Source organism: Lycorma delicatula, chromosome 1 (assembly GCF_047948215.1).
Source record: "Lycorma delicatula isolate Av1 chromosome 1, ASM4794821v1, whole genome shotgun sequence".
NCBI lineage: Eukaryota > Metazoa > Arthropoda > Insecta > Hemiptera > Fulgoridae > Lycorma > Lycorma delicatula.
In genome coordinates this window covers 271,109,592-271,123,557 of record NC_134455.1, presented here as the reverse complement: position 1 = coordinate 271,123,557, position 13,966 = coordinate 271,109,592, and the positions used below count along the sequence as shown (strand labels likewise).

Below are 13,966 nucleotides of genomic sequence, written 5' to 3'. Positions count from 1 at the left end.
TCTAGATCATAATCTTTGCAGACGTAATTTATATGGTTCACTGCTCACGGCTGGTTGTCTTCTGTGCTTGCCAGTATGATTTGGTATTCTGCAAAGAGTATTGTATCGAGAAAGTTGTCATTAATGAAGTAAGTAATTGTCAATTTTTCCCATTATTGACATATAGCATTGTTTATATAAAAGTTAAAAAGAGTTAAAACCTTGTCGTACATCTTGTGTAATTTCCCTCCATTCTCCTTCTATAGTGTTAGTTAACTTTATTTGGATCTTTTTTGTTCTGGTAGAGGATTTGTATTGCTCTGATAAAGTGGGTAGGCTTGGCTTTTCATTTTAGTGTCAACTACAATTTCCATACTCTATCAAAGGGTTTTACATAGTCTAGGAAGGCTTTTACCTAATTTACATAGGGATATTGTATTCTCTATGTTTGTCTATTATTTGACTCAATGTAAATATGCAGTCAGAATATGATCTGCCTTTCTTGAAGCCTTTTTGTTTTTCCCCCAGTATGGGTTCTGCAATAATGCTTATTCTTTGTGTAATTATTCTCACATACAATTTGTAGCCAGAACTGAGAAGACTAATCCTCTTTAGTTATTACATCCTTGTTTACTTTTTAAAAAAATAGATATAAAAGCATATTCTGAAATTTGTACCAGTTTTCCAGCACCAATTGTAGAATGATGATAATCATATAAGAAATTTTGGGAAAGCATATTTCAACAGCTCCATGATCATATTGTCTGGGTCAGATGATTTTTTATTTCTAAATTTACTCAAGGCCTCTACATTTGTGTCATTCGCAACATCAATGATATCATCTTTACCAGATCAGATGGTTTTAAAGTACTCTCTAGACACATATCCCGTTGTGTTGGGCTTAGTGACAGTTTATCGAACAAATCTTTATTTAGGTTTTGCATTATTTTATTAGCTCTATCCTGTCTTTGTGGACATCGTGTTCAATATTACTAATAATCTTTTCCCATCCTAATTTTTTCCATTTTCAGATTTCTCTTTTTGAGATAGTGGAATGTTGGTTATATTCTGCAAGATTTCCAGTGTCCTGTTCTGTAGGTATTTTAAATAGGCTTCCTTCTTGTTTTTAATTACATTGGCCGCATTATTGTTCCAGAAAGGGAGGCATTTTTTGTTATTTTTCTTAACGTGTTCCAGTGGCCTCTATAGCTACTAACTGTATAGTAATAATTAGTTGGCCCCATTCCTAATTTGTATTATCCCTTGCAGGTCTTTTTTCAAGTTCATTGTTTTTATAAAAATCTCTCATTTTTGGATCATCCAGGAGATTTACCTTGAACACAAGGTTGATTCTTTTATATTATTTACAAGGTATTACAAACTTTATCACTGACAAAAGATGGTCATTATATATAACCACTGAAAAACTTTCATGTTCTGTACGGGGTATTCCGTTTTAATTCAACAAATTTTCAAAACTTTTATTGCATCACTATTTTTGATTATGATGATATTTGGTATATGATAACTACCCACTCTGTAGCGACCAGAGAATAGTTTTTTATATTTAAAAAAAAAATTTTTCTTGAGTAATAGACTATTTTCTAACTTGTCAACAGGTTAAAACAGCCATTTTCATCACTTTTTCTATGAGCTATAGCATTCTTATTTTACATCATACATAGTTCAAAAAAGGCTTTTTAGAAAGAGTAAAGATGGAACTTTATCTTAGTGTACTCAAAATCCATTTTGTTACATAACCAAATCTTGCAGTGTTTACTGAAGTTACCTTTACAAATTGTTGTTTTTTCAAATTTTGGGTCCAAAATAAATAATGAAGGGTTCAGGGTAACAGGCTAGTTTTTTACCTTTTAACTCTTAGGTACTAGTAGTACTTATAAAAAAAATTGGACTATTACTGAGTTCCCTTCATTAAAATAAAATTGCCGCCAAATCGCAAGATTTTGAAAATGTCTTATTTTTGGGGCCCAAAAATCACATGTGGGAAAGGTGGAAAAAATCTGAAATGTTTACAACAGTAAATACTTTTTATGCAATTTAAAACCATATAGAATTTATTTTGTTAATCGAAGGGGTTGATGAGTAGTGAAGCCATCAAAACTGCTAAAACTACTGTTCCTTGTAACCGTGATCAATGTATTAACACAGCATGAATTTTTTCAGATAATAATGTAGGTCTGCTATATAAAATATTTTGATATGATTATAATCAGATAGCTTGTATTCTAGATGGTTTGTTACTTTAAAGTATGACACACACAAACTCATCGTAAAGACGGAAGTGAATAGACATGCATGGATGTGAATGTTTGCATAATCCTGAGTGTAAACATTGTTGAAGGCTCAGTTACTGTCTTGATTTAGTGTGATATGTTGCATTGTTGCTAGTGTTAATACTGTGGTTAGGTAATATACACTTGTTTATAAAGTAATTTTATTAGCACTGAAATTCTCTTTTATGCGATATCTTTTATTTTTAATTTTATTAGAGAAATTTTTATTTTAACTGTAGAGAAACTGGGATAAGACAAAGTGAGATGCAAGTGGTAGTTTTAAAATTTATACTAAAAATTGTTATTGTAAGAACCCTTGCATTTTATAAAAACGGATTATGGAGTGTTCAATTGGCATTCACCCTAAAACAGTATGTCACAAGTTGACTTACAATAGATCTTCAGTATTGCATGATAGTTTATTGAATGGCAAGTAACATTGATAACCCACTGGGTTGATCTAGTGGTTAATGCATCTTCCCAAATCAAATGATTTAGAAGAGTTCCAGTGTTAAAGTCCTAGTAAAGCCAGTTATTTTTACACGGATTTGAATACTAGATCGTGGTTACCGGTGTTCTTTGGTGGTTGGGTTTCAGTTAACCACACATCTCAGGAATGGTCGAACTGAGAATGTATAAGACTACACTTCATTTACACTCATACATATCAACCTCATTCATCCTCTGAAGTATTATCTGAACGGTAGTTACCAGAGGCTATACAGGAAAAAGAAGAAATAACATTGATATCTTTAAGAAGTAGGTGTACTGAAACAAAACCTATCTGTACTTTTCATAATACAAATATTTAGATAAATATTTTTGTATTAATGGGAAAAATTGCTGTGACCCATTTAACTGTCACACTAAACCAGTTTAGAAATCTCTTTGAGAAATATCTTTGACACTTTCAACAAGCAATCCAAATTTAAAAGTAATTCCACGCAGAGCACTGTGTACAAAATGCTTAAACAATATGTAAAACCCACAAGATGATACAGAAAACGAACCAGAATGTCAAGATATATTTGAACCTCAGTGTGTTGTTGTTGAGTCGGTGAATAAAGCTTGTTTAGCACTTGGCATTTCCTCTATTAGGTTCATAAATTATTGAGCAGCACAAAGGAAACAATTTAAAAAAATAAAGTTACAAAAATAACTGAGTCAGTTATCAGTGAATTAAACGATTCCTTTGATTTTTTCTACAGAAGAAACCAGTTTAATACCACAAAATCATGCTGATTTAGGTAGGGAATGTGAAGAATTAACCAATAAAATAAAGGATAAAATGAAAACAGTTACATCAATCCAGGAAAAAATTAATATTTTAAGTTTATTATCAAGCACTTGGAGCATTCAAAAAATTCAAAATGAGTTTAGTGTTGGTCAGTATTTAGCCCGTCAATCCAAACAATTAGTTCAGCTGAATGATGCCAGGCAAGAAGGATTGTGTCTCTGTATGACAAGCTGATGGGAAGAAAATTAATAATCAAAAAAGGCTTATCTTATGTAACTTAAAAGAATTGTACATAGCCTTCAAAGAAAAACATAATTTAAAAATTGGATTATCAAAATTTACTGATATAAGACCTAAATTTTTGTGTTCTGGCTGAAGGGTCAGGTACTCACTCTGTGTGTGTGCATGTGCATGTGTGTGTGACACCCACCAGAATGTAAAACTCTTGTTATCTGCTCTAAAAAGCACTTGGATGGCTGGGGTTGGCCTTGGGATAGCCGCTGAAAAGATGGAGATAATACTTATCACCTCTAAGAAAAAACATCAAACACTGTCATTGGAACTGGTGGAAAGAAGGGTTGATTCCAGGATGGCCATTAAATACCTTGACATTTTGGATTGATGCCTGATTGAGGTACAGAGTCCACGTTATGGAAAGTACGGAGTCCACGGTATGGAAAGTTGTGAGAGAGCGGAGAGGACAATGCGTGTGGTTACCATCTTACTTCCGAACACCAGGGGCCTGGAAAACATAGGAGGAGGTTATTATCAAGTGTGGTATATTCTTCTCTCTTATATGGGGCAGAGATCTGGGCAGATGTTCTGAGGTATAAAAGGTATATGGGAATATTTGCTGTGTTGCATAGGAGATGCTGTCTCCGGATTTTGGCAGCTTATCGTACGATCTCAAGATAGGCTGCAAAGGTGCTGGCGGGTGTTATGCCAATTGACCTGCTAATTGTTCACAGAAGGAAGCGTAGAAAATTAAGAATGCTTCCTTCTTCGGAGAAGAAAGGATTGATTGTGGTCAATTTACAAGAGTTGATGAATACTTGGCAAGAACGGTGGGGTGCGGGTGAGAAAGGTCGGTGGACTACTTACTGTCTGATTGGGAATGTAAGGAGTTGGTGCGGTAGGACTCATGGACCAATTGATTATAATCTTACGCAATTCCTGACCTGGCATGATGGTTACAGGTTGTATCTTTTTAGGTTTGCTCTTGACCACTCAGACTGCTGTCTAGCCTGCGATGTATAGGAAACTCAGTACCATGTCTTCTTTTGTTGTACGAGGTTCCAGGATGCGTGGAGGTGCATGCTGGTTCCTCTGGGTCCGGTGGACATGTTCAGACCTGAGGATTTTCAGCAGATAATGCTTCAGGGTTTGAAGCAGTGGACTATTATTGCAAATTATAATAGAAAAGTTTTAGAAGAACTTAGAAACACAAAAAAACTTGTAGGAAACGGCCTGCAAGGGAATGAGGCGTCGGAGGGTGCCGGGTAGGGCAGGTCTGCGGCTGAGTGCCTTGGGACTCTCTTGAGCATGAGGGGGGTTTCTTAAGAATTAACCAATAAAATAAAGGATAAAATGAAAACAGTTACATCAATCCAGGAAAAAATTAATATTTTAAGTTTATTATCAAGCACTTGGAGCATTCAAAAAATTCAAAATGAGTTTAGTGTTGGTCAGTATTTAGCCCGTCAATCCAAACAATTAGTTCAGCTGAATGATGCCAGGCAAGAAGGATTGTGTCTCTGTATGACAAGCTGATGTGAAGAAAATTAATAATCAAAAAAGGCTTATCTTATGTAACTTAAAAGAATTGTACATAGCCTTGTCTTGTGTTGGTTTTATTGTATGAATGTATAAATGTGTGTGGTATGTCTTAGTACCTGTCAAGTGTGCTTTTTCTGGATGTTTTCCTTCTTTAGGTATTTGTAGTTTGCAGTGTGTGTGGTCTGGTACAGAATGTGTGTATGGGCGCTTATCCCCCCCTCCTGAAGTAATGATTTATTAGTAGTTTCTCAGGAGGTGGGATCGCCAGCAGTGGAGGTTTAGTTGGCAGTGCGCAGGAATACATACGCATTTTCTGTAACAGCTTGTGGAACCTGTCAGTGAGTCTGACACTGCTTCAGCGCCTGTAAATGGGGTTCCTCCACCTCAAAAAAAAAAGAAAAAAAGCAAGCCTTCAAAAGATAATCAGCAATCAAATTGTTACACCTGCTGAAATGTACAATTATATTACAAAGACAGCATTAAAAATATAACATTTATTTTCTGCTGTAATGAAGATATTCAAGAGACTGAAGAATACCTTGGTTCTCGTTATCAGGTAACCACAACAGTCCCAGAAACAAGAACCTTTCACAATTATGTTCCAACAAGTCAGAAATGTATTCTGAAAGTCCGGGCTACCTCTGAATCAGAAACATTTATGTTAGTATCGGTACACTAGGACATTAGTGTTTCTGATTGCTTTATTGGTTTACCAAAGCCAAAATGTAAAAATTACGTCTGTTATGAATACGATGGCAAGTGGTGGTTAGGCGAAGTCAAAATAGTGAAATAGTCAAACAGCGAAGAGGAATATTGAATACACTCTTTCCATCCTCAGGGTCCTGGTACTTTATTCAAGAAATCATGGAGGATAATCAGACATGGGTTAAACAGGAAAATATTTTTAAAATTCTCACTTTTTCAGAGCTTTTTCTATCAACTACTGGAAGAGGACACAACATTACACCAAATATGAATGAGGACTTATTAGTTCTCAATAAAAAAATGGCAGGAGCACTAAGTTAAGTTATCAAAAAGTGCAAGATTTATTCATAACTTATATTAGCAGGAGTAAAATAAGTTAAAAGTGAATTGAACAACTTTTTAATGTATTTGAATTAATCATTATGTAATTATTATTTATCATTTTGTAATCGACTGCTAATTATAAATTTATTCATTCTAATGAGTTTCGTTGTAATTTTTATAATCTGAAATAAATACATAACATCAGGTATTTTTGGATATGTTGTTTACAGTTAGAAGGAACAGTATTTTTAGCGGTTTTGTTGGATTCATTACTCGTCAACCCCTTTGAGTAGCAAAATATATTTTATATGGTTTTAAAGTGCATAAAAAGTACTTATTGCTGTAAAGATTTCAGATATTTGCCACCTTTCCCACATGAGGTTTTTGGGCTCCAAATATGAGACATTTTCTAAATATTATAATATGGTGGCCATTTTTTTAATGGACACTTAGTCCAATTTTTTTATAAGTACTACTAGTACCTAAGAGTTAAAAGGTAAAAAACAGGCTTGTTACCCTAAGCCCTTCATTATTTATTTTGGGCCCAAAATTTGAAAAAAACAACAATTTGTAAATGTAACTTCAGTAAACATTACAAGATTTAGTTATGTAACAAAATGGATTTTGAGTACACTACGATGAAGTTCCATCTTTACTCTTTCTAAAAAGCCCTTTTTGACCTCTGTACAATGTAGAATAAGAATGCTACAGCGCATGGAAAAGGTGATGAAATGGCTGTTTTTACCTGTTGGCGAGTTAGAAAAGAGTATTACTCAAGAAACATTTTAAAAAAAATATAAAAAAATATTTTTTGGCCACTACAGTGTGGATAGTTATCATATACCAAATATCATTAAAATCAAAAGTAGTGATGCCCTGATCATTTGTTAAATTAAAATGGAATACTCTGTACACTTGGAAATAGTTAACTGCCTACCATTACATTATCAATGATAAATCTACTTCCTCTTGTTTCCCATGTGTTTTGATGAATACATATGCGAGAAGAAAGAATTTTTGACCTTCAGGTCATTCATTGCAGCTAAGTCTCAGAATTTGTCCATTGCTGTTGAAAACCTGTTTGCCATGTCTCCCTATTTTATTTTCTATTTCCACTTTTCCAATTCCAGCATTAAGATCTGGTGTTACTAGGCAATCCTGTTTATTAAGGTGTAGCAGACATGCTTCTAGGTCTTTGTAGAAATCCTCTGTTTTGTTGGTCTCCTTACGATCAGAGACTCCAATATTAGATTTATTTAGTGATGGTAATTTTATGTTCTTTCATTCACTTAGGGTTTAAATGCATGTGTTTAAAGATACATGCATCTAAACACATATGTGTTTATAGACACATGCAGTAGGGTGTTAGATGCACTCTAACTTTAGATACATTCCTGCTACTTAGCAGTTAATTTAAAATAAATTTTTCCATACAGTGAGGTAATTGGTAGACAACACAATATATCATTTAATAACCATTTGCTGTTCGCACATCTTCCTGAAACATGATTTTGTATTTTATTTACTTAGTTTTAAATTTTTTGAAAGATTTGTTGGATGAATATTTTAAAAGCCTTGAAATATATTCAAATTACAGTGATAATGTTTTAAGTACAAGTGAAATGATATTAAAAATAAAAATTTTTCAATATTTTATTATTGCAGGACCTACATTGCTATATGAAAGAATTCGAGCAAATGGTACTGTGCAAATGTTTTTTGCTTGCTCTGCATACAGAAGTAGAAAGGATTGTTCTTTTTTTTTGCTTCATGGTAGTACCTACACGGAAAAAAAGAAAACAATTTGGGACAAAAAAAAGGCGATTTTGTTACCAGAAAAAAAAAAAACTAGCAAATTTTACAGTAAGAGGTTTGTTAATATTTGATTATTTTATAGGTATTACACTCTTTTAATTTTACATATTAATTAATTACACTCATTTTGAATCATCAATCAGTGTGAATCATTTAGTCAATAACTTAAATATCGTGTTGATCTTTGAAGTAGAAGGCCTATATATATATGTTGTGGTGTACAGCATGTTTTTGATTCAAAAGATGTCATCATATTCATATCGTTGCTCCCACACTGTGAGCAATTTCTGTAGTTTTCATTTCCTTTGAATGAATGAAATTCTCATAATTTGTGATAACAGACTAGAACACTCATCTTAAATTATCTTCACAGTATTAGATAAGTGATTGATGAGAACTGCTGCTTTAGGGACAAATTTATGGTAAATTTAATGATAAGTGTTCTTCAGCTGTTTATTGTTTGCATTAACAAACTGTTTTAAATGAAACTGAAAACTTATAATTCTCACTTAATAGCAGGAAATGAAGATGACTATATTTATCAGGATAAATAAAAATCTTTTCTGGGAAAAATAATGGAATGGATTTCTTATTTGTAACCTGGCACTGAGAATATAATAAAATGGAGCTTAAAAGAGTGATATAATAGTTAACAGTATAGGTGGAACTGATGATGATATACTATGGGAAAATGAATTAGGAAATAAATTAAAATGAAATCTAAATATTCCTATATGAAAGCAGAATAGTCTTTTTTAAGGTTGAAATTGTTGCTCAGCTTTCTTTCCAAAGATAAAAATCTATTTTTAGCATTGATGAAGGAATCATCTAGTTGAATGTTATTAGCCTTGCTAATATTGGTTTGAAACTATTTTTCACATGTTGAGGTTTCATTGCCTGAAGCATTAGTATTAATTTCTTCAAGTTTCCAGAAATTCTCGAGTATAGTAGATAGATGAGTGTTACAAGAAAAGATGCGACATTATTGTTGCCCTCAATTTTATTAGAAAGGCGACCACTAATTATATATTGTAATTTAGTTTCCTGTATAATAGGATATCTGAAATTACGAGTGAATTTTACAGGAAGGATGACTCAAGTAGAACTGAGCTCCAATTAATATGTCAATATTATTTGCTATATTGAAACTGGGATCAGCCAGAAATATATTATAAGGTAATTTGAAATGAGAAATGTCAAATGCGGAGGAAGGGAGGCTGTCAGTAATATATGGTAAAACAGCGCGTTTTACCTTGAACAAAAGGTTTTTATAATGTGAGTGCAATGTAAGTGTAACTGTATTTTGATTGAACTAATGAATTATTTATGTCTGAAATGGATAGATTAAGTTTAAGACCTAATTTGCGGGCAAAACTAAATGTACAAAAATTTGCTTGTGAACCAGAATTTAATAGTAACATACATGAATATGTATTATCATTCATTATGTATATTTTCATTTGACTGATTTTTAAACCAACAATAGGTTAGTTATACTTTCAGGTTTATTGCTATCTACCTTAGAATGATTAATTTTGTCCATGTGAATGTATTGTGTTTGTTACCACAAACCTTACATAGATTCCTTGAATAACACTGATTAATAATCAATGTATGAACTTTTTTTTAATCATTGATTAATAATCAATGTTCAAAAACTGTTGCATAAATAATTAAAATGATAAATGTTAAAAATCTGGTTATATTTTTATGATGTTGTTCCTTGGTTTTGCTTTCTGTATTTATTTGCGTGTTTGAAGTGGGTGTATTAATATTTTCTAAAAGTTGTCACCTAGAATTGAGAAATTCAATGTAGTCTGTAAAGGTGGGAAACCTTTCTTCTGACAACCTTTCTTCCATAATCTTGAGGTGTTATGATCCAATTTAGATGTTAGAAATTGGACTAGGATAAATTCATATGTATTAACAGGAAGTTGCATCACTTTAAGCGACTTCACATTTGAGGAAGTTTCATTACTAAATTTGCACAAAGTATCTACAAATTCTCTTTTTATAGAATCTGATCTTAAAAAGTGTTCAGCATTGTGAAGAGCAATTATATAATTATTTTCAAACCGCACCTTTAATAATTCTAGAGCAACAAGATAATTTTCATTTGTTATTGGGTGATCTTTAATAATAGCTAGAGCTTCATTCTTTAAAGAATGTAGATAGTGTAATTTTTTAATATTAGTGAAGTCATCTCTTTTATGAACTAAATCAATAAATATATTAAAATAGTGCTGCCACTCTAACACATTACTTTTAAATATGGGTATATTTATAGGTTGTAATTGAGTTTGTTTTAAATGATGTATTTTTACTAATTTCTTGATTAGATGATTTTTGATATTATTTATTAAATGTTGTAATTTTCTTATTAATGCTTATTATTAATTTGTTGTAATTTGAACTTATTATTGATCCAATGATAAAACAGCATTGTCAAAATCTAATTCAAGCTTTGATTGAATGATGTGTCATATCTGCCTTGTAAATCCAGAAGATTCCTTAACTTAATTTGCAAGGCGTGACTACCACCTTGTGAAGGATCAAATTTGTCAGTAAATGTGGCAATTTTAGTTATAGAGGCCTTTATTGACCTTTTTTGTTTAATTAATTGTTCCTTTTCCATAATAGTAATTTAAATTAATTTAAATTATTGATAATGTAAATTAAATGTGAAATAAATTAAATGATATTACAATAATGGTGATACAATGTAAATTAAGTGTAAAGAAAATTAAGAAAGATGTTACATAATTGATATAGAATTAGATGCTGTGAGTCCCTTTATATAGTAGATTATTGAATATGAAGATTTTTGAATGCTGTTTCTTCAAATTATAGCTTTATCTGCAGTAAATTATAGTTAAATATATGTCCACGATCGGAGGACCATTAAAAATGTATGTTCAAAAATGGTGCTGATTTTTAAATAAATTAAGTCTTTATGATCTTGTGATTATAATTATTTTTATTGTAATTTTAAATAATATGTATAACATTATTAACTTTATGTAAATTTATTGTATTAGTAAATGTAATATCATTTTATGAGTCTTGTTGAGTCCTTGAAACTTGTACATAGTAGATTGGATGAGGACTTGAACAGGACTGTCTGAATGAAGTGAGGAGCTTGCTTATGTACTGTGTATGGAGCAAAGTGCATCTGAAAGAAGCTGTGTGAACTGCATGGAGCCGAGTGCATCTGAAAGGGCTCTGTGAACTGTCTGGAATTATCAGGAGCCGAATGCATCTGAAAGGAACCAATTGATGCTGATAGGATCCGAGTGCATCTGTTAGGAGCTGTGTGAACTGTACAGAGTTGCTGAATCGTCAGGAGCTGAATATGAATCCTCCCTAAGCCAAAGATCTTTAAATTTTAAAAATTCTAATTTAAATTAAAATTGCTGTATCTTATTAATAGTTAATTTTAAATAATATGAATGAAACCTGAGTATACAAAATTTGCTATTAGAATGTATTAAATCAAACAAATTAAATAAATTTAACTCTTAGGAATTAAGGAATATTTGAAAAAAAAACTGCTTGAAAGAGAAGTATAAAATAAAATTCAAATACTCATAGTAAAACATTACACAAAAAGAAGCAACAAATTGTATTACAATATACATATAACAGAACACATTCAAGTACTATAGTGTACCAACAAAGGATTCCAATGTTGCTGACTTCTAGCAAGTTCAGTGGAACAGTGTGCCCTAGACTACAGAATTTCAGTCATAACATTTAGCTTGAATAGCACTTCAAACAGTCCAGTAGTGAAGCATAATAGTTCGGTGATGGTCCATCCTTTTTCCAGGTAGTCTATACAGAAATCCCAAACTTCCACCTGCTCCCAACCCCTGTTTGGACTATTGTTTTGTCTCTGCCATGTGATGATGAATCCATATTTCATATATTGTTATAAATTGTCAGAGACTTAGCACAATTGCCTTTAAATAAGTCTCAATAAGAACACTCTTGAGAGTGTTCAGTCCAATGAGTTTTTGGTCAGTTATTAGCAATGTGGCACCCTTCAAGTGGAAAGCTTTGATATACTCAAAAGCTTTTGTTATGTAAAATGTTATCAAAATGTTTACAATGAAAGCAAACTACGTACGTTCAGTCGGTGGTCATGTAATGTGGATAGGATTATGGATTTTTGTGAGGATTCTTTTGTTCATAGTGGGTTTGCTCATTCATCATCTTGATTGATTGTGAGACATTGGTTTAAATTCAGCAACTCACTTTTTTATTGGTGAAAACAAAGGGAAAGAATCCTTTACAGTGGATTTAACTCTTTGAGGTAACAAAGGAAAAACTTGACAGCTCAAACTTCAATTTATCCATTTTTCAAAAAATTCCATAACTTGTTAGTTTTATTCGATTGCCACAAACAAACTATTCAATTTACCCGTATAAAACTTTATAGCATGCCACCTAAAAGAATATACTTGACAAATATAATAGACATTAGGTTATACTTGCATCAGTAATGATGCAAGTTAGTAATGTTGGTGTTAGTCCAAGAACTTTCTGAACAACTGTTGTATACATTATACCACATTATTTCATGCAAAGACATGAAATAATGTGTGTTGTACAGATTACAAAAACACATTATTGTAAAATTTTCACAGAACAATTTGCAGTAGAATCAGTATAATGGGATCAAATTCCGAATGATTTCAACTAGTTTGACCACTGCCTCATAAGAAGATTTATGGTGTGTTTTTTGTTGGAAAAAAATTCATAAAAAAAATAAATAGGTAGTTTGTCACTACCTGAAAAACTTTAATGTTCGATGTAGTTTTGTATTACACGATATGTTAAGGTGGTTAGTGAAATATATTATTTCTTCAAGATAACATAGGAAAAGGCAAAACTCAGTTGAATCATTATAAATTAATGTTATTATTAGCTGGTTGGTATGTATTACTAGCTGTACTTTTAAGTATAAATCCTGATAGATGAAAGAACTAAAGGCTTTTACCAAAATAGATCAATTACAAAGTTGATTAATTTATCAATGATAGAGGATATTGATGAGGAATGAAATAATCTCTGTCGCCTATTAAAGAAGGAGCCAATGAGGCTATTGATTTATGGAAATGACATAAGAGGATGGGCCTAAGGATTTGGAATGCGGAGATTGAAAGAATCATAAAACAGAAGCAATGTTGATATCAAATACGGCTAAATGATCCATCAGAATTTGGTTATTTTATAAAAGAGCCAGAAATCATGCTAAATTTGTTGTCAGATTTGCTCAACAGGAACCTTTGGAACAATTATAAATACTGTAGAGCAAGATTTGCATGGTAAGCAAGAATAGCTTATAAATGTTTGAAAATAATGGTCAGGAAAATAAGGAATGCATGCGGCTACAATATGTATTAAAAGAGGAGTGGATAGAACATTAATACTGCCTTGTGGTGTGATAGAAATGTAGATGAAGGAAATTTTGTTCAGTGTTTCATCTGTCAGATCGATGTACTAACGATTATTGAATTACAGGAGGTTATTAAAAACATTAGGAATCTCAAATCATCGGGTCCAGATGGAGTTAATACAAAATTGATAAAATAATGGAGGATTGCTATTGCATATGAGGTTGTTACATTTGTTGGAAGATTCACAAATTTCCCAGGGTTTGGAGTAAGTCCAGAGCAATCTTGTTATTTAAGAAAGGATTACATACTGATCCCAGCAATCATCGAGGAATCAGTTTGTTAGATATAGGTAACAAAATATATGCTTCCTTGATGAGCAGACATGTTGTGAAATTGACTGACTCTTTAATTGGGGAGAACCAAATGGGTTTCAGGAA

At 32.1% G+C, this 13,966-nt stretch overlaps 1 protein-coding gene across 2 annotated transcripts in view; it reads left to right on the top strand.

The window, feature by feature from the left end:
• The window catches only part of LOC142331573 (rRNA N(6)-adenosine-methyltransferase ZCCHC4), a 61,580-nt gene that overhangs the window by 6,165 nt on the left and 41,449 nt on the right, over positions 1–13,966 (top strand). For both annotated transcript variants that reach the window (XM_075377582.1, XM_075377574.1), the window contains exon 2: positions 7,981–8,185. In XM_075377582.1, coding sequence (XP_075233697.1) covers positions 7,981–8,185 — 205 coding nt within the window. The remainder of the gene's footprint in view (positions 1–7,980; positions 8,186–13,966) is intronic.